We start from the raw sequence: 25,676 nt of genomic DNA on the forward strand, positions 1-25,676 counted from the left end.
TATCTAACATAAAGTCACATATACATTATTAGTAGCTACTTTCAAATATGTGGAATAATTACCTCTTGTAAACTATCTAATATGGATAACATGGTTTACTCCATTATGATATGGTTTTCTTTGATTAAATAATGAAACCACAATGTTTGATTCAAGGGCATTTTACCGGCATCCTCCATAATTGCCATTATGAAAACAAATACCTTTAAGTTTTTAAATAAAAATACAAAAATGTAGCTTCTCGTGGGTCGGTGGTTCTTTCTGGGGTTTTCCCGTGTTCTTCCTCCACCATTAATACTGGCCGCCGTATATAGCCTATCGCAATCTGAAAAATGGCATTAAACCCCACAACAACAACAACAACAAAAATGTACGTTTCTACAAAATGTCAAAAATAAAATGACAAAATTCTGGATGTATTCCTCCTAAAAATTCAAAGTTCTATCATATATATTAAATTATTCTTTTACTTAAATATAGTTGTCCATTTATTTTGTGAGATTAAACCATAAAACTATGGGTATATTCTATATGTATTTTATATGGGCTTTAGCTGAGGGATTAATTTACTACTTTATATAATTTGCTTTACTCCAGTCCAATGATATGACTTTTTTCTTGGTCATAAAATTAGATCAAAGGATTCAAGCAATTGCTTTTTGAACCTGCCTCATAAATTCATATTTTATTGTTATTTCAGTACCCATGCACTCATAACTAAAATGAATAATTGATAAGTAGCTTATTTAAGTGTTGACTACCACAATCTGAATAAAAAAAATTGGCAATTTATGGCCTGTCTGATGAATTTGGACAACATACCTGAGTACACAACAAAAAATACTGAATGATAAATACATCAGAAAAAATAAATTTAGATGAGAATTAAAGACCTGAAATCGGAACTGGAGTCCTCACTTTTACAACCATAGTAAACCATATCCTTGCCAGACATACTGTAGGTATAGATATAATCGGTCAAAAACTATTCTATCTTAGAGTTTAAAACAGTACTTTTACAAATGATGCTGCCTTGTTGTCTAACTAATATTGTTTAGCATCAAAACAAACAAATTATATGCACTGCATACGTATTTTACAAGGAATGTCCTCATTTGAGGTAAAGCTGTACTACCTTACAAGGAGTATCCTCATCTGAGGTGAACATAATGGTACAGATGTACCACCTTACATGGGGTGTCCTCATTTGTGGTGAACATAATGGTACAGATGTACCACCTTACAAGGGGTGTCCTCATCTGAGGTGAACATAATGGTACAGATGTACCACCTTACAAGGGGTGTCCTCATTTGTGGTGAACATAATGGTACAGATGTACCACCTTACAAGGGGTGTCCTCATCTGAGGTGAACATAATGGTACAGATGTACCACCTTACAAGGGGTGTCCTCATTTGTGGTGAACATAATGGTACAGATGTACTACCTTACAAGGGGTGTCCTCATTTGTGGTGAACATAATGGTACAGATGTACCACCTTACAAGGGGTGTCCTCATTTGTGGTGAACAATCTGGTAACGATTTACTACCTTACAAAGAGTGTCCTTTCAAAAGGTAGCCTCTCTTTTAAGAATCCTCATCAGCAGAGGAAACCACGGTATACAACAGAATGCTGATTGGGAAAATGCTACTTACTAGACTGCAAGCTCATCCAGGTTCCATCCAGTCTCCATAAAAGTACAATCCCCATTTCTCAATTCAGTTATCTAACTCAGAGCAGTCCAACTAGAGGCCTGCAGGCTATATCTGGCCCATTGGTCATGTTTTGGTGGCCCTTGCTCATACAAAAAGTCAGTTCCATAATTATAGTATAATTACTAAAATATATATTATGTATGGCCCACAAACTTTTTTTGGTCCATGTGGGATACTGTATTGAAGATGCTGGACCACCTGGATCTAGATGACCAAATTTTTCCAGGCAAATCTTTGTCTCCTAAGGGTCAGGTTTTACAGTATTGTTCAACTTGACTCCTTATGTAAACAACAGAAGAAATCCAAATGATAATGCCATGGCATTACTTGACTCAGTAATGTAGGAAAGATATGGCCTTACAATATACATACATTCAAGTTGGAACCAACTGAAAACAGCATAGGCCCTGATCTACCAACATGTAATGTACTGGGTATAAGATGCTTGTTAGGACTATTCAGCAGAACAAAAAGGAAAGACACTGACCTGCCTGTGCATGCTGTAATGGTAGATTTGAGTTCATGCAGTTTGTTAAATCAGGTTCTAAGTTATAAAAAGTATGTTAAAACTTGCATGTAAGTATATACAGTACATTATTTTGTATGACTAATAAGATCAACACAAGAAACCAATGAATCTGAGGTGGATGACTGCTTGATAATCCGATGGAAATGAGCAGGAGGGCATGTGACTCTTAATGAATGTCATTAACATTTCATACGATATTGATTGACTGAGCTTGATTTTAATTAACAGGTCAGCACCTGATTACATTTAAAATGGCCCATGAACATATGGCATAATCAAGAAGGAACCTGGGGTTAGAAATAACATGTTAAAGTAAAAAATGTAATATGTAAAAACAGATGGGGTTCAAGATAAGCTGTTATAGTTAAAAATGTAATCAGTAAAGATATTTGGGGCTAAAGCCAACCTGTTGTGGTTAAAAAAGTATTCTATGAAGACATCTGGTTTTAGAGACAACATGTTACAGTTAAAAACGTAATCTGTAAAGACATCATGGGTGCAAAATAACATGTTAGAGTCAAAAATGCACTTGTAAAGACATTTGGGGTTGGAGACAACCTGTTAACAGTTAAAAATAGAATCTGTGAAGACATCTGGTGTTAGAGACAACATGTTACAGTTAAAAATGAAATATGTAAAGACATCTGGGCTTCAAAATAACATGTTATAATCAAAAATATAATTGTAAAAACATTCAGGGTTGGAGACAACCTGTTACAGTTAAAAATAGAATCTATGAAGACATCTGGTGTTAGAGACAACATGTTACAGTTAAAAATGTAATATGTAAAGACATCTGGGCTTCAAAATAACCTGTTATGGTTAAAAATGTAGTCTGTACAGAATCATATTTTTTTCTCTTTGTGGGCAGGTGGGCTTCAAGATGAGCTAATTTGTTGCACAAATTTCATAACTGTCCTATACCACTTAACATTCATTCAAAAATAATTAGTTGCTGAGAAGGCTAAAAATATCTGATTCATTAATGGAGCATTTTACTACTTTCTGTATCATAGTAGAACTGAGACAAATGCAGAAAAACTGTCGTTGATGTACTTATAACCCATCAAAAATATGCAAGATAAAAGATACAAAGGAATCAAGCAATCCAAGCGGGTCTGAGACAGTCAAATACAAACCAGTTGGCCAGGAAATCCAAGTCAGTATGTGTGATTTGGATTTTTAACGTAGCTTTAACAAATTTTCAGTCATATTGCTACAATGTCTGCAGTGTGACAGTTTATAGTGATGTCTAGCACTGGGGCATCATGCTGCAGACATATAGCATAATGTCCCACCCAGTCACAGTATCCTGACACCAGGCTGAGCAGTCCTAACACTAACCTCTTAATGCTGAGTGCCAAGGCAGCTGTTAGTACCATTTTTGTAAGTCTTTGGTATGACTCAGCTGGGGATCGAACCCCTGACCTTCCACTTCCGAGGCAGATACTCTAACCACTAGGCCACCGGAGTGGTCCCGAGTCAGTAAGATGCTTGTTTAAATTTCTTGAAATGCTGTTGATTGCATATATTATGGAAAAATTGTTTCAAGGTTTCTGAAGTTCTTGTAAATCATCCATACTTGATTATACATCAGAATGATTTGTCCAGTACTGAAAGGTTTTATGCCAGGGTGCTTTCTATTAAAAGTGGTCTTATTCTTTGAGTGCTTAAATAACAATTGTGAATGGACAACAACCAAATAAATATTGACTAAAATATACAGTCATATGATTAATTATACAAATGACTGATTTGTTACTCCCATGCTTAAAACAACTAATAAGCAATATGCACAAGACAGGAAGATGCAGTAATACCACCAGATGTAAAAGAAAGTAAACATTTGATGTAACAGAATACAAACATAATACATTTTCTTTTTTTTTGCCCTTGCAACATACAAATAAGGGTATCCTAAATATAACTTTTAGCTGAACTTTTTGAGCATTTCAATTAGGGAAGTCCATGCTCACTTAATTTCTATATAATTTATACATGATCAAAAATTATACATTAAATCCTGTCTTGAAAGATCACTACTCTGGCAGGCCACCTGTCTCAACAGATCCAATTTTTGGTTGACAGGAGAGGTCAATTCTCAAGACATAATTTATTGTATTCACTTCTTATTATAATGTACTTGTGATCAAATCACTCATTATAATTTAGTTATTTTTGGTCTGTGTCATTTTCCTACTGCACACTTTCCATACTGACATGTACTGTACAATAAGGCAAAAAAATGTTTTCTATTGCACTGGTTTTAAAATTAGGGTACACAGGTTTTGGTGGTGGGGGTCTTTAAAGCATTATATATATTTAATGTGATTTTGTTGTGGGGGGGTGATGGCAACCATGAGGGGAAAGTGCTAGGGTCAGCAGTGAGAAACAGGGTCAGTCAGGTGACTGGAAACACACATATTTGTTGGCGGGGGGGGGGGCCTAATTTCAGTTGAACTTGCCTGTATTAGAATCTACAGAACACTAATGCATAGATTCAACAATGCACACAAGCACAGGATGGGAAGGACCAGAATCCTGGTGCATGTGAGCACATTTTAATTGGCACAAAAATTAAACTGTCTAAAATTCATACTGACGTGTTCAATTTAATAAACAAAGTTAATAAAAGCCAGTGGCAAGTTAATATAAAGACCTGGTAACATTTATACAAACTGACTTAAGTTAATATTAACCTGGTAAAGTTCATATAAACCTGACAGGAATCAAAAAGAGTTAGAAAAGCCATCAAACAGTATCTTGTTTTTGTCAGATTATAAATTTAAATTTACAAGATGGAGGGATGATTAGAAAGTGTCTGTCAATTATGGATTGTACCATCAAGCAAGCATCGATTTAAGTAGAAATGTACAAACAATAATCATGGCACTAAGGCTTTATAAATTTAACACTAAACAAAAGCACAAGAAAGTATTCAGAAATCAATCTATTTCTAAAAGTGATGTGAGGTAACGTTTATTACAGTTCTGACAGTTTCACACACACACACACACACACACACACACACACACTCTGAATTTAAATGAATCCAACAGTTTCACACACACACACACACACACACTCTGAATTTAAATGTATCCAACAGTTTAAAGATAATGATGAAAAACTTACCCAATGTGATTTTATACATCCCTTAGTTTCTTCAATGATGCAGAAAAGCCAAAAACTATACGATTATTTAACTATGCAACACAACATTACTTTATCTGTCTTCACTTGTGATAATCCATCAATTATTGATAATCCATCCAAAAGTACAAAGTCTTAAACCATTCATTCATTCAAATTAATGGTCATTCAACTATACTGAATCTGTAGCAACCTAGCTCTCCCCACCTCTAATTTCCCGGAGAAGTGTCAAACCTGGCTCTCCACAAATCCAATTTCCTGGAGGAATGTCTGTTTAATCTTGCTTAATTGGCTTTGCTAATTAAGAAGGAACTTGATGGAAACAACCAATCATTTCTTAAGAATGGTGACTGGATCAGCAAAAGTCATCAATAGGATAGAGATATTTGTCTACAATGGTCGATTGATACACAGGTGAATACATGAAGGCTGAATAATGAAGACAAATAATAGCTGAAATGCCATTTTAGAACCAGAAAACTATGTGCAATACAGTACAATACAAAAATCACATGATTAAGTTATTGCGGCAAGGGATGAAATTAGCTGTGATTTCAGTATTGAAATGGTATGTTTCTTTCTAACATATAAAAGAGTGCTTCTCAAAACACAAATCTACTAGCAACTACTTTTCATTGAAGGATGCCGCATTTAACAGACTGATGTCTGTCAGCATTAAAGCTAAATGTGGGTAACAGAATGAAATAGTCTGATGTGTGTCACAGTAAGGCACTAACAATGGTACTAACAGCTGCCTCGCTTGGTGCTCAGCATTAAAAGGTTAGTGTTAGGTCTGGTTGGCCTGGTGTCAGAATAATGTGACTGGGTGGGACATCATGCTACAAGTCTGTGGCATGATGCCCCAGTGCTAGACATCACTATAAACTGCCACATTGCAGACATCAGTAACAGGTAACAGTATAATAGGCTGACATGTGGCAGTAGTAAGGTTAATTGTGGGTAACATTTTCTAAAGGCAGACATGCTTGTCAGCAGTAAGAGGAACTGTGGGTGACAACATGTCTGCCTCGGATGCGGGAGGTCGTGGGTTCAATCCCCATCTGAGTCATACTAAAGACTTACAACAATGGTACTAACAGCTGCCTTGCTTGGTTCTCAGCGTTAAAAGGTTAGTGTTAGGACTGGTCAGCCTGGTATCAGGATAATGTGACTGGGTGGGACATCATGCTACATATCTGCGGCATGACACCCCAGCACTAGACATCACTATAAACTGCCACATTGCAGACATCATAGCGATATGACTGAAAAATTGTTAAAGCTACATTAAAAATCCAAACACATCACAATATGTAACAGGCTGACACGCATGTCAGTAGTCAGTATAATTGTGGGTATTAACAACAGGCTCACATATGTAAGGCTAACTGTGGGTAACAAACATGTGTTACGCCAATGTGTATTAGTGATGATTAGTAATGGGGACATACAGTAAGGCTAATCATGGAAAACAATGTAATAGGCTGACATGCATGTCAGTAATAAGGCTAATTATGGGTAACAACATGTGGTGAGCTGAAACACATGTTGGCAGTAAGGCTAAATTGTAGGTAGCAATGTGTAACAGGCTGACATGTATGTTAGTAGTAAGGTTAATTATGGGTAACAGAATGTAACAGGCTGACATGCCAGTCAGTAGTAAGGCTAACTGTGGCTAACAAAATGTAATAGGTACAAATGTGTGTCTGTAGTAAGGCTAATTATGGGTTACAATATGCAATAGGCTGACATGCATGTTAGTAGCAAGGCTAATTATGGGTAACAATGTAATAGTGTGATATGTGTGGTCAGTAGTGTTCATTTTGGATACTGATTAGTGATGGGGACATACAGTATCAGACACAAGAGTTGAAAACATATATTAGTTCCTCAAGTAACAAAAGCAGGTCACATTTTGCTACTTTTTGGTACTGATTTACTTTGTGGTACTGATTACTGCATCAACATCAAAAGCAAGGACTAAAAGTACTGACAACCAATTGTATTTCAGTGATGAAGTCAATAAACGATAAAAGCAAAGTCAAATTGACCTACATTTGACAACACAAGTTGCATCAACGTACAGTGCTCAAAGAAGTTTTTTTTTTAATCAGGAACAGGCCCAGGGCAAGTGGTATAAAATAAATCACTTACCCTGACTCAAAATTGACTTGACCATTATGGGTCATATTTATTACGATACGATTATTCTGACAATGTTGAAACTGCTATAAATAAAAGTATAACTGTTACAATAACTTTTTGGTGTGTGTATACCTCAAACATAGTGTATATTGAATATAACCTTGTCTACAGAATACTGATTTCATTTCATTTCATTAAATGCAATATTTTCGTCAGGTCCTGATGTAAACCAGTACTCAGTGGTTTCATTTTCTGAATGCCACAAAAATTCCACAAAAATGAAAATAGAAATGAAGTCAGTGACTCACCTTTTTTTTTACATCAATTAGTAAAAACCACAGATTAAAGTTCATAATGTTCATGTACTCTGGATGTGTCTGGATGTGTCATAATCAAAGAAAACGCTCCATATATCCGTAGAACTAGTGACTACCAACTCTAACAGCTAAAGAATTTGAAATACGATTTAATTATCTTTGTTCCTTTAGGCTGAAAAACACCGTACTAGAGATTTTTCAAAGTCACTAATCTGCTATGGAGGCTTCTGCTAAGTCACTAATCTCACCCCATGGAGGCTTTTATAAGTTGCTAATCCACTACCACAATTTAGCTGTCAAACTGCTTGATATATTTAGCCAGTGATGCATTACTAAGTCAGTGTGAGTAAAGGACATCTCATAATTATTCATGCGAAATGAGTGCTATTTATAGCTAACCAATGAAATATGGAACATAAAAGTAGTACTGTTCCCCATTCAATGATCACAGACCTTGCTTGTTACACAAAGTTTATATTTTTTTATACAGTTAGGCAGACGAGCTTCCTAAGGTAGAGGGAGATACTAATGAAGCTCAAACCTGTAAATATTTATAACTTACCTGTACCAGTGTCTTTCAAAAACATCAAAATCAAAATGCCACATTTTCTCATTGAATTCAAGGATTTTTTTCATGTAAATTAAATAACTGTTTTTTCTCACAAGTCTGACAGGCAACTCACTTAGAATATAGAAGGGGCCTAATCTAGATTTTAACCAGAACCCAGAGAATCAGGTTATCCAATTTTTTTAACTCTTACCAATATTGTTGTTTTTGACCCTCCCTGAATTAAGTGTTTTTATCTTGTTTGCTACTGGCTGTATACTGAGAGTGTATTTCCTAGATAATTTTACTCTTGTTCAGTCAAAGTGATTCCCATCGATAATGCTGTCCTAAGGGACCATAAAAGTGTATGATTCCAGATCACCTTATATTGAGAGTTTCAATATCTGTGTTTTATGATGGACTGGGCTATTTCAATATCATTACTATAATCAACCCCATAATGGGATCAACAACATACCTGTGTTTCATGAGGTATCGATTTTAACTGAGGTAGGTTCAATATCATTACTATAATCAACCCCATAACGGGATCAACAACATACCTGTGTTTCATGAGGTATTGATTTTAACTGAGGTAGGTTCAATATCATTACTATAATCAACCCCATAACGGGATCAACGACATACCTGTGTTTCATGAGGTATCGATTTTAACTGAGGTAGGTTCAATATCATTACTATAATCAACCCCATAATGGGATCAACAACATACCTGTGTTTCATGAGGTATCGATTTTAACTGAGGTAGGTTCAATATCATTACTATAATCAACCCCATAATGGGATCAACAACATACCTGTGTTTCATGAGGTATTGATTTTAACTGAGGTAGGTTCAATATCATTACTATAATCAACCCCATAACGGGATCAACGACATACCTGTGTTTCATGAGGTATCGATTTTAACTGAGGTAGGTTCAATATCATTACTATAATCAACCCCATAATGGGATCAACGACATACCTGTGTTTCATGAGGTATCGATTTTAACTGAGGTAGGTTCAATATCATTACCATAATCAACTCTGTAATGGGATCAATTACAAACCTTTATTTTGAGAGTAACTGCCATTTATTGAGAAAGGTTCAATGTTGATAATATATTCAACCCCATAGTGTGATCAACGACATACCCGTCTTTTATGTAAGACTGAATTTTACTGAGGTAGGTTCAATGTCATTACCTCTATTCAGCCTCATAGAGGCTCAATGATGTACTGTTACGTGAGGAATTGAAATATAAATACAATTTCTAAAAACACAGAAAATGGATGCCTAGCGATTGCTAGTTCCACAAGAGAGACAGAATGTGTCAGACTGACCTTCAATACTGTGTATCAGTCAACAACTTCTGTTCCACATAAACATGGCACTTTTTTCCCCACTCTGAATAGCATTATTTTATACTGTGCTTGGAATTTAATGAAATATACAAGTGACTCCAAAATGAATGTATATCCTTTCTTTCAGGTTTTATCCAAGACCAATGGACCCCAGTATTTTGGCAACAATCGTAATGCACACTGCATCTTTAAATTTACCTACCACCATGACCTCTTCATCAAGACAACCACAGCAATAACCTTTGAGATAATTTTTCCGGCCCATCAATTTTCATCGCATCATTTTCTTCTACTATCAATATATTGATGTCTTTCTTTAGCTACATGACACTCCATCCTCTTTAAAGAACTAAGTTTCATTTAGTGTTGAATGAGAATCGCTCCATGGTAGTAATGTTGTGCGAATGTTAGTGAAGTAGTGTGAATGACTGTGCTGGCATTCAAGTTTCATTAAATGAACAATGTGAAGTGTTTAATAAAATGTTGAAATAATTTCTTGTTTCAAATGCATAATTCCTATAACAGAATGACTGATGCACTTGTTTTTGAGTATATAATAAAAAGGTTATTGACTGAGAATTAAAAAATATCAGGCCTTCATTCATGTCATTTAGAATGCATTTTCAAGGTCAGGCATTCTGCACAACATGACCTTGTGTCCAATATTTTTAAACACTCAGTTAATAGCCTATGACATACATGTGTTACATGAAGGACTGCATAATACTGAGGTAGTTTCAATATCATTACTAAATTCAACCCCATAATGGGACTCATGTCATACCTGTGTTTTAGGAGGGACTGATATTCAACTTCATAATGGAACCATGACATACCTGTGTTTTAAGAGGGACTGATATTCAACCTCATAATGGGAACCATGACATACCCATGTTTTATGACAGACTACCTTAAACTGAGGTAGTTTCAATATCATTACCATATTCAACCCCATAATGGGACCCATGACATACATGTGTTTTAGGAGGGACTGATATTCAACCTCATAATGGGAACCATGACATACGTGCATTTTATGACGGACAGCCTTAAATTAAGGTAGCTGCAATATCATTACTATATTCCACCCATTAATGAGATTAATGAGATACCTCTGTTTTACAAGGATTTTACAAGGGATTGCGTTATTCTATGGCACTGTATTTCTCCATGTGTGTTAACCTGTATTTTTTGTTATTGTCGCTATACATGCCAGTTGTGAAACAGCTGTTTTCTGTTAAATTTAAGGTTCCACAACTACCTTTATACAGCAGGATCTATACTCGACTAAACTTTTTGGGCAAAATAAGGCAAAGTGGTGGAAAATTAAGCAGAAATTAGTGGAGAGCTAAAGATTTATTTACTAAATTTGATCAAAACCATGTAAAAATAAAAATACAGTTGATGATGTTAACAAGCTTAGTCAATCTGATGCAAGATCATGTCATTCAAGTGCATATATCTCACTCACAATAAAACTCATCCAACATCTTAATGAAATTAACCTATTTACCAAGTTTTATCAAACCTGTGTCAGAAATTCCGTCTACTGAATTGTAAGATGCTCTGCCATTCAGATGAAAGACCACACCATTTGAGGCTCATAATAAAACTCACTGGATATTTGGAAGATAAACACCTATATTCCAAGTTTAATCAAAACTGGATCAGAAAAAGTGTTTTTAGCATGGTAACAAGCCAAGCCAATCAGATTCATGTTCACCTCATTGCTATAAATAGATATTGCTCATTATCCAACTCATCCAAGATCCTGATGATATGAACATAAGAAAGAAATATAATCTTCAGAGCGACAATAAGCTCCAAGAACAATTCCATAACATGTGTTAATCTCAATAATTATCCAAACTATCAAAGCTCTAGATGATACAAGCCTATATTCCAAGTTTGATCAAAACTGGATCTGATATATACCCTCCAGATATGTAAACAAGTAATCACATATCAACTCATTAATCAGACGCAAAATCACCTCATCAATATGCAAGGATTTCACCCATCCAAGATCATTATGATATAAGCCAGTATTCCAGTTTTATTAAAATCAGATCAGAAATATGGCCTCCCTAGAGGTAATAAGCTTAGCCAATCATATGCAAAATCACCTCATTATTATGCAAAGATCTTGTTTATTATCCAACTTGCTTAAATCTTGATAATATTAGTTTATATTCCAAGTTTGATGAAAATCATATCAGAAATCTGGCCTCCAAAGTGGGATAATAAATTTAGCTGATCATGCAAGATAACCTCATTAACATGCATGGCTCTCACTTACTATCAAGCTCACTGAAGATCATAAACCCATATACCAAGTTTGATCAAATTCAGATCAGAAATATGGTCAACAGAGGAATAACAAGCTCAGCCAATCATATGCGAGATCACTTCATCAATATGCAAGGTTATCACTCAATATCAAGATCTTTGGATATAAATTCATTTTCCAGGTTTGATCAAACTCAGATCAGAAATATGGTCTCCAGGGGAATAACAAGCTCAGCCAATCATATGTGAGATCACTTCATCAATATGCAAGGTTATCACTCAATATCAAGATCTTTGGATATAAATTCATTTTCTGGGTTTGATCAAACTCAGATCAAAAATATCACCTTCAGACTGATAACAAGCGATTCTTGACGGATGGACAGTGGATGTAGGGCCATACCATAAACTGACCTGGTCTAACATCCATGTGAGTTATAAATCTTAGAATTCTGCCCGAGTTCAAAATTTGTGCACATAAACTTCTTTAAATATTGTGCCCTAACACTGAAGGAAGAAGTAAAAACTTGATAACTCACCTAGGCTTTGGAAGTTGTTGAGATTTTCTCTGTTGACCATTCACAGCCATGTTCCCATTCTCCTGGGATACACTTGCAGCACCTCTGACAGCGGACTGAATCTTGACCTCTTGACCATGGGCATTTTGGGCATGAACAGGTGACACAACCTCCTCAACTACAATTTGTGCCTGCTCCTCTTTCTGTACTCTCATCCTGTCAAGTGTACCTGTTTGGTGCATCACAGGAGGCATGCTGCCAACATACCTAACCTGGGAGGCATCAACCTGATCCTCACCTACTGGGACTGGGCTCTCATTCTCTATTTCTCCGCTCTGCTAAAAATAAAGCCAGGAATTATGAAATAAAATAGCGTCAGTATTTGGTGTAACTTTCCCATCAAACAAGTTTTTTTCTGGAAGAACACTAGACTTTTGTGAATTAGATTCCTTTATAATTAATACATAATCAATTATCATAAGTTGACAAAATATCTTATTTCCCAATAATAGCTGAAAAATATGGAACAGATGAATCCTACAAGCCCAGAATTTTAAAAAAAAATGTTCTTGAATCCAGAAAGAATTGTCAATTAAGAAATATACTAGTCCTGCTGAATTTTCACTAGTCCTTCTGACAAACAATGCCAGACACGTATCTAGAAATGAACAACACTTTTATTTAGTAAATATTATAATCATTCATAATTCAGAAATACAGCAAAACCTGTCTTGAGAGACCACTGTTAGGAAGGACTACCTGTCATGAGAAACCAGGTTCTCCTTGCAGAGATTTATTGATTATAAAGGGTTATGACATGTTATGAGAGACCACTTACCTTGTGAGACCATTAGTATTTAGCAGAAAGGGTGGTCTTTCAAGCCAGGTTCTACTGAACAACTCTTACTTTAGAAAACATTGAAAATATTCACTACAATTTCACATGAAAAGCAATGACTGATTCCCCTAAAAAAAATGATGGAAAATAAAGAGATACAAACAAGAACCTCATTCACACTGGACATTATATATTGACCCTACTTGTATGAAATTGATAGGAAGAGTATTTTTGTCAGAAACTGCAAGCATAACATTTGCTATGTCTTTAATTCATTCACATATTCCTCTGGCATTAAGTGCATGTCAATGTGGTTACTGCATGCATCATGTGACTGCCGCATTGACATGTGCTATCTATTTGATGAACCCAGCTTTTTCCACGATGCTGCAACAACGAAAGTTTTCTGGTGGTCGTTCTCAGAATAATTTTGAAAATTATGAGTCTTTAAAAATTTAAAACAAAATATATTACATGACTTTCATTTCATATTTTTTTAATTTTTTGTACAACACTGGAAAGGGATTTTGTTTTTGGTATCACATGACTATTGGACCTCTGATGTCATGGATGTGTAGACTGCAATATTTGGGTAGTCATGTGAACAGAAAAGCAAATGGAAAGAAGTAGATCAGATTTCTCCAAAACAGTATTTTTTATCTCATCTGTCAATGAATTAAAGGCATAATAAATGCTATACTTGCAATTTCTGAGAAGATAAATCCACTCCCTAGAAATTTCATATGTGCAGGGTTCAAAGACCCTTTAAGTTCAGTAGGTCTGGTAGTAAACAGCAACCCTAGGCTGACACCACATGGTTTCGGTGAATTCCAATTTTTCAATAACCTCACTCCTCAACATAAATGTCAAAATATCTAAAATGAGATAGGAGAGGTCAGAGGAAACTCCAATAAACAATCACTGATATACAATTTTACCTTATAAATGTTTAAGATTTATACAGGGGGCCCCAAGTGGCCGAGTGGTCTAAAGCGCTCTTCGTTACGGATCACTGCCATCTCACCTCTGTCTGTGGCAGTTCAAGTCTAAGATTCAGCCAATGTGGGTATGTGAGAAAGCTTGCCAGTAACTTCTCGTAGGTCAGTGGTTCTTTCCGGGGTTTTCCTGGGTTCTTCCTCCACCATTAATACTGGCTGCCATGTATAACCTATCGTGTGCTGAAAAATGGCATTAAACCCCACAACAACAACAATAACAAGATTTATACATCCTCATTTTGAAACACTATCTGTAAAATCCTCCTTTGTTCAAACCCTCTATGAAGTAACTGAAATCTCGGGATTTTACCTGATTGGCTCTGAGAAAAACTGGACATCATCCAATCTTTCAGATTTAAAAAAAATTATGAATGATAGTGTAATAAATGCTGAATGGGGGCACATGAAACTTTAATAGCCATCTGACTATTCCAACAGGAAATTTACTAGCCACGGGCCAGTGGACAACCACTAATTTCTAGCCCTGATCCCATGCAACACTACAGCCTTTTGATTATATGACTTCTTCCTTGCTGTAATTTGATTAGTCAAATTGCCAGAGCTGTCTTTGTCAAATGTTTTATTATACTTAAGTTTTAAAATCCCATGCTCTTTGGCTGAAATTTAAACAAATGACATTCACCATATTCTTATATTCCATCAAGGAAATTATGTATATATTACTCCTAAGTTAATCCAAAGGTGTAGTTATACTTTCATTTCCAACATAAACATACTGTATATGGTATGATCAGAAAAACCACAGCATGACCAAACAAAAACTTCAAACAAAACAAAAAATGCCACAAAACAAAAGCTTCAAATTGCAAGCCGACTCACAAAAACTTAATTATTCCATTACATCTGAACTATTTTAATTATTATATTCAGCAGCAATTGACATTCAAACTTGGGCTGGTCTATGAATGCCAATCCTACTTCAGGGTATTAAATGTATTCTTTATAGAAAAGATTCCCCTGATGGGACTGACACTCTACCAGACAAAGAGAATTTCCAGGAATTCAAGATAATACAATTTCATCCTTTTAACTGTCAAGTGTTGAAACCACCTGTGATATCCTTCAGCGATATAAAAATTTCTTCACATTAGCTGCTGTTCTGGACATATTGGATATCAGCCTGGCAACATTTTCATTTAGGACAAAGCAGTTATCATTAGAAGTATTTTGGTGAAAAACCAATGTCATAATAATCATTCATTCTGGAGGAGTAGTAACAAAATGAATTCTAAGAGTCACTGTTGCATCTGGCACCATTTAGAATCTATTAGGTATTATAATAAGTCTGTTGGTGAAAAGCCCCAATGTTGATATAGCCACCCATTTGGGAGGAGTAAAGATAACAGTATTTTCAAGATGACTTTCCATTCATGAGTAGCAATAACAAGATTTTCAGTAAGTCTTTCGTGAAACCCACAGGTTCATATAATAATCCATTCAGGAGGAGTAGCAATAATAATTCAAGATAGCCACTGTGTGGTGGCCATATTGGATACACCATTTTCAACTGGATATCATAAGAAGTCTTCTGATGAAAACCTCATGTCAATATGACATTCTGTTCAGGAAGAGTTGTGATAAGATTTTCAAGATGGCTACCATGGTGGCCATATTGGACATCAGATCAGCACCATTCTGTTGAAGATTAGCTAGACATCATAAGACATCTTTTAGTGAAAACCCCATGATGGTGTGGCCATAAATGAAGAAGAAGGAACAAAAAGATTTTCAAGATAGCCACTGTAGTGACCATATTGGATGTCAGATCAGCACCATTTTCATTCACGATCAACTATTCTTTGTTGAAAGTCTTTTAGTGAAAAACCCATGTTGATATGACCATAAAGTCAGAAGAAGTAGCTCTAACAAGACTTTCAAGATGGCTGCTGTGTTGGCCATATTGGATTTCAGATCAGCACTATTTTCTTTTGGGGCCAACAAGACATCATAAGAAGTCTTTTAGTAAAACCATCCATGAAAGAGGAGTAGCAATAATAAAATTTCCAAGATGGAAAACAAGATTTTCAAAATGGCTACCATGGTGGCCATATTGGACATCAGATTCATCTTGGACCAAATAGACATCATCTGAAGTCTTGAAATGAAATCTCCATGTTGATAGGACCATCCATTTAGGAGAAGTAGAAAAAATAAGATTTTAAAGATGGCTGACATGGTGGCCATATTGGATGCCAGATCAGTACCATTTTCATTTAGGATCAACTAACCACGAGAAGAATGTGTGTGCAATGTTTCATGGCAATCTTCCTGGTAGCTTAAGAGTAGTAGTGAAAACAAACTTGTGGTAACGGACAGATGGACAACATACAATCAACCATCCCATAATCTCCTTGTGTCTATGACCAGTTGAGCTAACAAGCTAAACGTTATGATCCTATTTAACACAGTTACACAAAGCAAGTGATTTGTCAAATGTGGTTTGGAATAATTTTGTGACAGACACCGAAGCACATCTGAACTGACATGTTTTAATGACCTAAGTACACCTAAAAAGAGACCAAAGAAGGACAAAAATAACAAAATGTCTCCTTTTTTAAAAAGCATTGGTGATATAGTGATATCCTCCATCTTGTATATGTCTGTACATCACTCTCTTTCTTACAATGTCTCCTCAAATGATGGGTGGATAATTCACCAAATGCTCAAGAGTTATCTTGCCCATGTGGTGTACATCTGCAACAATGGTGTCATATTTTGCTCCCATACCTGGCTTCCTGGAGTGGAGGGTGAGGTCATAACAGTAAAATGAACAAAAATTTAACATACAATGACATTTTGAATCCTTTTCAGACTAAACATTGCAGACACAGCTGGAAGGCATGTATTTAATACATAAGATTTTGCATTATGACCTCAGAATGACGGTCTCGAGAGGTGTGTGGGAGTATGTACAGTGAGTGGGGGAGATGGGGGCTACAAATATGCAGTGAGCAATCAGGGGGTTTGTGATTGTCAGTCACGGACATTGTTCTAATTTTATTTGAAATGCTTACATACAAAGTCCAAAGACTGCAATAAACTTAATTAGAAGTAATCATAAGATTAAAGGAGGCTGACACATATTATACATTCAAGTGAAAAAGACCTACCTTGATGGTGAGTGAGTTAGGTGCTGTTTTAGTTGGAATCTTGACAAAGTCCTTCACAACCAACAAATTAGGCTTCTTCAACTCAGGCTACAATTATTCACAACAAGTGCAACATGAGGTAGGTTAACACTGAGAATCACAAGCTCTCGATAAGAGAACAAATTATTGTTATTATATTCCTTTCTTATATCCTTAAACTTCAAGCTGGGAGTAAAAACAAAATAAAAAATTACATCTATTAAATTACTTTTTCCCAAGACTTAAAAAATGTCTGATCAAAGTCCAAGATTTCTTGAAAAGAAATATCTGTATCATTACAGAAAAGAAACAGAAAGAAACAAAAGTGAGGCCAGTAAATGTATGTTTTGACTGAAAGAAACATTGCTCTTGTAGATCTATTGAAAGTCCACCCAATGATACAATTTTTGAGAATCCACCCAATAATATTTTTTTAAATCCTCCCAATGATAGTTTCTAAAAATTCACCCAATGATACAGTTTTTGAAAATCCACCCAATGAAAAAAGTTTTTAAAATCCACTGATGATACAGTTTTTAAAAATCCACCCAATGATCGTTTTCGAAAATCCTCCCAATGATACAGTTTTTGAAAAATCCACCCAATGATAAAGTTTTCAAAAACCACCCAATGATAGAGTTTCTAAAAATTCACCCAAAGACAGTTTTTGAAAATCCACCAAATGATACAGTTTTTTTAAAATCCACCTAATGACAGTTTAGAAAATCCTCTCAATGATACAGCTTTTGAAAAATCCATCCAATGATACAGTTCTTAAAATCCACCCAATGATACAGTTTTTAAAATTCACCCAATGATACAGTTTTTTTAAATAAACCCAATGATACAGTTTCAGAGAAAAACTGAAAGGATACAATTCTTATCTAGAGCTCTTCATGTACATTTTTCTTTTCCAGAACAAGATTGTATGCAACAAGATTTTTCTGGCTCACTTAAACAGATCCATAAGAGACATTAATCAAAGTTTCTTAGGATCCCTACTTGTGGTTCTTTAAACTCATGAATGTTTAAAAGATTTTACAAACACATTACACCAGACTGAATATATAATATAGCTACAAGTAATGGGTGCATCACAAAGGGTGATGCTCACTAAAATGTAAACAGTGGACCTTGTGTTAGGAACCATAGTTAGAAAATGGACATTCAAAAGCCATGGCTCCTCTCATGTAAATAAATGAAGTTGATTCACAAGGGCCATAACTCTGTCCAAAATGGAGATAACAAGACTGACAAATAAAATGCATCTATAGCTCCATCAAACAATATCTGCATCAAAATATAGTGAATGGTTCTTGAGCTATGCTCATTACAAGAAATTTCATGTATAGATATGGAGTTTGATTGACAACGGGTCAGAACTCAAATAAGTCTATGAGACAATATTCATAAAAAAATTGCATCAGATTAAATTTACTTGAAATATGCCAGTCATAAGCATCATCCCATGTGATGATAGGAAGTTAACTGCCAATAGCCATAACAATCTAAAATTGAGCTAAGACATACATAAACATAAATTAAGTCTATGAGACAATGTTCATACCAAATCTACATCTGAATATGTTGAATGGTTCTGAACTATAACCAAGGATCTGCTGTTGAGGAGACTTAAAACTGATGCAAAAGGGGCAATAATCCATTATAATTGGACCTGAAAAGACAAACCCTTTAAAAGTTGCCTCTGTACATAATACTGCAAACTTACTATTCTCCATCAGGATCAATTTGAGTGGAATTTGTGTTTGCTACAAACTAAATTTAGATACCCAACAAAACAATTTCCTTTCTGTGGAAACAAATGAACTCGATCACCAATCCAAAAAAAATCATTTTTCATTTTTCACAAAAACCACCGAAAACCAATTCCCATTAAATTAGCCAACCAAATGGCATCTAATTATGTGTAAGGGTTGTAGAGTTTGGGTAGTTACAAGACTTGATTGGACAGACAGATGACAGAAAAGGTATTAAGTAATTTATTGCTCAATGTTGAGCCCTAACAATTGAAAGTATATATTTTTATATGTACTCACATACTATTAGCTTTAACCAGACTTAGGTGAGATGAAAATTCTTGTTGCAGTGACAAGTGAAAATTGGAACAGTAAACGTGGAACACACTGCCTTCGATAAGTTTACCTTCTGTAACTCAAAAACTAACTACCAGTCTTAAAAAATGTCTCTTTCGAAATCTCTTCTGCATGCACATGTAGTTTTATGTTCTTTGATAAACAATATTCAAAAGATTCTGAACACTATGTTTTATGTGTTTCAATATGAATGCATCTGTCAAAAAGTCAATGTGACCTATAATTCACTTGCTCATGATATAACAAATCCATGCAACAGCTCTAACTGGTACTGCCGACATCAAGAAACAAAATGTCTTTATTTGTCTTTTAAAAAGATATTTTGAATATATTTTATTTTCACACGATGATGATATAGCAAACACATGCAAGAGTTCTGTTATTGTCTACAGAATTAAACAAAATATTTTTTGTCTTAAAAACTATAGGTTATGTTATAAAGTTCTCAGCTAAATCCTATCAATTTTAAAATGATTTCATAATAAAGAAAGAAAAACACTTTTCTAAGTAAGTTGTCTAGAGTATTAAATCATCATACATGCAGTGTGCTCCTCAATGTAAAACAAACACAAATGTGCAAGCAAACAAATCCATCAAGGACCATCAACAAGAGTTAATATACTTAGTAAAGAGATGTCAAACAAAACTGAGCAAAACTAGAAATTCTGAGTGATGAAAAGAGCAAACAGTAAAGAAAATGTGGAACTAGGATAAGCCACTCAATAAATATTAAAGTCTCTCATTAAATAAATCCTTCAATTACAAAAAATGTTCAGTAGATACTGATATAAAGGTCTTAACCTTATGGATCTCACGAATTCAAAACAATGCTTCCGATAGTGGAATATCAGCATTAATTGAACCCAGTATGAACAATTTCCAACCATTATATTATCTGGCATCATTAAAAAAGCTTGTTTCATTTCACAAATACTCCATCACAACCCTTTTACGAAATATATCACAGTAAACTAGTTCTTTCAGCTCATGATTTCTGATTACCACATAGAGGTAAATTATGAAGTGAAGCTGCATAATGGCAAACAACCATACCACATAGAGGTAAATTATGAAGTGAAGCTGCATAATGGCAAACAACCATACCACATAGAGGTAAATTATGAAGTGAAGCTGCATAATGGCAAACAACCATACCACATAGAGGTAAATTACGAAGTGAAGCTGCATAATGGCAAACAACCATACCACATAGAGGTAAATTACGAAGTGAAGCTGCATAATGGCAAACAACCATACCACATAGAGGTAAATTACAAAGTGAAGCTATATAATGGCAAACAACCATACCACACAGAGGTAAATTATGAAGTGAAGCTGCATAATGGCAAACAACCATACCACATAGAGGTAAATTACGAAGTGAAGCTGCATAATGGCAAACAACCATACCACATAGAGGTAAATTATGAAGTGAAGCTGCATAATGGCAAACAACCATACCACATAGAGGTAAATTATGAAGTGAAGCTGCATAATGGCAAACAACCATACCTCATAGAGGTAAATTACGAAGTGAAGCTGCATAATGGCAAACAACCATACCACATAGCGGTAAATTACGAAGTGAAGCTGCATAATGGCAAACAACCATACCACATAGAGGTAAATTACAAAGTGAAGCTGCATAATGGCAAACAACCATACCACACAGAGGTAAATTATGGAGTGAAGCTGCATAATGGCAAACAAAACCATACCACATAGAGGTAAATTACGAAGTGAAGCTGCATAATGGCAAACAACCATACCACATAGAGGTAAATTATGAAGTGAAGCTGCATAATGGCAAACAACCATACCACAGAGAGGTAAATTATGAAGTGAAGCTGCATAATGGCAAACAACCATACCACATAGAGGTAAATTATGAAGTGAAGCTGCATAATGGCAAACAACCATACCACATAGAGGTAAATTATGAAGTGAAGCTGCATAATGGCAAACAACCATACCACACAGAGGTAAATTATGAAGTGAAGCTGCATAATGGCAAACAACCATACCACACAGAGGTAAATTACGAAGTGAAGCTGCATAATGGCAAACAACCATACCACATAGAGGTAAATTATGAAGTGAAGCTGCATAATGGCAAACAACCATACCACACAGAGGTAAATTACGAAGTGAAGCTGCATAATGGCAAACAACCATACCACATAGAGGTATATTATGAAGTGAAGCTACATAATGGCAAACAACCATACCACACAGAGGTAAATTATGAAGTGAAGCTGCATAATGGCAAACAACTATACCATTTTTATTACAGTGATCATCAACTCAGGGCCATCTTAACAACACTGTAGCCTCTGGGCAAAGCAATGCACTGGGGCCCCCTACCAGCCCTACCCACCTACAGGAATTTCGCTAGATGTCACTATTTTTTAAAATTGGGAAAGGTGCTTCCCACTGTACTTTTAAAGCAAATTAAATTGCCAAAAGATCTTTCAATATTCACTAACAATATGGGCAGCATGATGCCCCTAGAAGCATGAGGCCCTGGGCAACTGCCCAGTGTGCCCATGCCTTAAGATGGCACTGCATCAACTGACCCATTGCTCCCCAAATGGGCCATCCCTTCTGCCACCAAAAGAGAGCCTCATGGCATTAGACAATCTGATTAAATTCAAAATCAACTTATCATATTAGATCAGACAGACACCATTAAAAGTCCATATTCTAGTGACCTTTGGAATTCCTGGTCCACTTATTTTAAATGACTTATTAGATAAAATGTTGCATTTCATGTTGGAGAAGGTATCGTTAGAAATGTTATGTTTCACTGAGATTCTGAAATTGTTTGTGTGTAACAACTGTTGACCCACCAGGCTCCCGATTGACTGCAGAACCTACACAGTTCATTGAGAGAAAAAAATGACATTAGGTAAACACTGAAGCCTAAATGGGTGATTAGATTGGTTCAGCAAGACACTGTTATTTCTGTTAAGTGATAGTTGACTGTGCTAGGTCATGAGGTCAAATGGACTACCATATTTATCCCATGATATACCCATCCCAGTTATGTGATAGTTAATGGAGTCACTATGCATGGCCATAAGGTCAACTGAACAACCATCTTTATCCCATGCTAAGAACATCCCATTTATTCAATAGTTCATTGACAGTTGCTTTGCTAGGTCATAAAATACAATGAACCATATTTATCCAATGATAAGCCCATCCCTGTAACATTGATAGTCTCTGTGCTAGGCCAAGAGGTAAAATGAAGCATATTTATCCAATGATAAGCCCATCCCTGTTACATGATAACCGATTGATAGTCTCTGTGTTAGGCCATGAGCTCAACTGAACAACCATATTTATCCCATGATAAGCACATCCCACTTATGAGACAGTTGATTGACGGTTGCTGTCCAAGGCCATTAAAAAAAATTAACTGTATTTATTCCATAATAAGCCCATCCCTGTAATGTGATCGTTGATTGACAGCTGCTATGCTAAGCCATGAAGTAAAACATACTGTATTTTTCCCATGATAAGCCCTTCCCTGTAATGTGACAGTTGACCAACAGCTGCTGTGCTAGGCCATGAAGTAAAATGATCTACTGTACTGATTCCATGATAAGCCCATCCCTGTAATGTGACAGTTGATTGACAGCTACTCTGCTAGACCATGAGGTCAACTGAGCTACCATATTAATCCCATGATCAAAACATCTATTTTCACAAAATGTTGGCAAATATTTACCAGGGATATCTTTGTCTGTTAATAATCCCACCCCAATGTTTTACAAATGTGTCAGCCATGACCCAAGGTCACATCATGGGAGAAATAATGTAGCCTTTACATAATATAGTGTCCTCTCTTAACTGGGACTATTGGGGAGGGGGAGGGGGATCACTGTACATCAAAAAGCATTAAAATCTGCTCAACTTTCTATTCGAAGTTGAATGCTTGAAATGTCACCATTTTCAAGGAATTTTTTTACAGCCCAGACAATTGCAGATATATTTTCAAATATTTCAAAATTGTCAAGATCTCAGCAATGAAAAGAACATGCAATTGTTAACACCATATCACATGCATGTATGTCTTTCATGACTTCATTTTCTTAATAGTAACATTGCTAATAAACTAAAGAATCATCAAATTGTTAACAGTTACAAATTATCAAATCTCATCTAACATGAGAATTTCTCTTCTTTATTCCATATAAAGGTGCATTGGCATCCTTTATTTCACATTTATCACAGATCATAAATACCTTAACTTTTAAAATTTTTATCACTGCATCTGAAACTTCAGTTTGAAGAAAAACAGAGGGGTGCACAGCACAAAGTGAAAAAAGTTCACAAGCAAGTAAAACAACAAATGAGACAACATCAAGCAGGACAGGGTGTGCATGTAAGCACTGACAGACAAACTGACCACTTTAGGGAGCAATAGAGATCTGTTTAAATTGCCATGAGATGATCTCCTCGGAGGTTCATCCTCATCATCAGATCCGTCACTTTGTATTGATTGCTCCTGCTGAATAAAACAATACAAAATCATTAGGATCACTGTTTAATCTTCTTTCCTGCATGAAAAAAGGAAAACTCACAAATCTCTAACAAAAATTCACAAGAAAATTTATTTATGGATTTTAAATCTTTCTCAAACATCTAAATTCAAACAAGTTTTAAAATATATAATGTTCAATGCCAGTGTATTTAGAAGGTTGGTGTGGGTTGTTTTTTTTACAGTGTTCTGAGCTCATTATTGGCAACATAATGATGTGGAAATGGTAATGAAGTGCCTTTCCCAACCTGAGCTGTCCTGGGCAAGTACTGAACTTATGACCTTTGGATTACAAGCCCAATGCTCACACAAATGATCTGTCATTGCCTCATAATGCCACATATCTGCTACAACATAATAATTTTTGTGTGAAAAATTCAGATATTTACACTGTCATGTCAAGGTATTATTGATTTAGGGTCCTGCTCTTTCCACAAGAAGTTAATACTAGGGTTAGGGTCCAATTGTTTCCTTAAGAGGTTAACAGAATTGACAGGTTAATATTAGGGATAAGATCCAACTATTCTAATGGAGGTTAACATTAGAGACAGAATCCTAATGTTTCTAATGGAGGTTAATATTAGAGAGAGAGTCCTAATGTTTCTAATGGAGGTTAATATTAGAGACAGAGTCCCAATGTTTCTAATGGAGGTTAATATTGGAGACAGAGTCCTAATGATTCTAATGGAGATTAATATTAGAGACAGAATCCTAATGTTTCTAATGGAGGTTAATATTAGAGACAGAGTCCTAATGTTTCTAATGGAGGTTAATGTTAGAGACAGAGTACTAATGATTCTAATGGAGGTTAACATTAGACACAGAATCCTAATGTTTCTAATGGTGGTTTATATATGAGATAGAGTCCTAATGTTTCTAATGGAGGTTAATATTAGGGATAGGGTCTGACTATTCTAATGGAGGTTAATATTAGGGATAGGGTCTGACTATTCTAATGGAGGTTAATATTAGAGACAGAGTCTTAATGTTTCTAGTGGAGGTTAGTACTAAAGATAGAGTCCTAATTTTCTAATGGAGGTTAACATTAGAGACAGAGTCCTAATGATTCTAATGGAGGTTAATATTAGAGACAGGGTCCTAATGTTTCTAGTGGAGGTTAACATTAGAGACAGAATCCTAATGTTTCTAATGAAGGTTAACATTAGAGACAGAGTCCTAATGATTCTAATGGAGGTTAACATTAGAGACAGAGTCCTAATGTTTCTACTGGCAGTTTATTTATGAGATAGAGTCCTAATATTAACATTAAAGACAGAATCCTAATGTTTCTAATGGAGGTTTAACATTAGAGACAGAATCCTAATTTTCTAATGGAGGTTAATATTAGAGACAGAATCCTAATTTTCTAATGGAGGTTAACATTAGAGACAGAATCCTAATGTTTCTAGTGGAGGTTAATATCAGAGATAGAGTCCTAATTTTCTAAT

At 35.4% G+C, this 25,676-nt stretch overlaps 1 protein-coding gene across 16 annotated transcripts in view; it reads right to left on the reverse strand.

Annotated features, from left to right (window-relative positions):
* The window catches only part of LOC149804145 (uncharacterized), a 304,793-nt gene that overhangs the window by 142,241 nt on the left and 136,876 nt on the right, over window positions 1–25,676 (reverse strand). For 13 of the 16 annotated variants that reach the window (XM_089954101.1, XM_089954099.1, XM_089954100.1 and 10 more), the window contains 3 exons: window positions 24,097–24,198; window positions 17,551–17,637; window positions 12,605–12,921 (listed from right to left, as the gene is read on the reverse strand). In XM_089954101.1, coding sequence (XP_089810227.1) covers window positions 12,605–12,921; window positions 17,551–17,637; window positions 24,097–24,198 — 506 coding nt within the window. The remainder of the gene's footprint in view (window positions 1–12,604; window positions 12,922–17,550; window positions 17,638–24,096; window positions 24,199–25,676) is intronic. The other 3 variants (XM_089954097.1, XM_089954104.1, XM_089954103.1) reach the window with 3 other exon arrangements.

This window comes from Sinohyriopsis cumingii, chromosome 3 (assembly GCF_028554795.1).
Source record: "Sinohyriopsis cumingii isolate HCF-2022 chromosome 3, ASM2855479v2, whole genome shotgun sequence".
Taxonomy (NCBI): Eukaryota; Metazoa; Mollusca; class Bivalvia; order Unionida; family Unionidae; genus Sinohyriopsis; species Sinohyriopsis cumingii.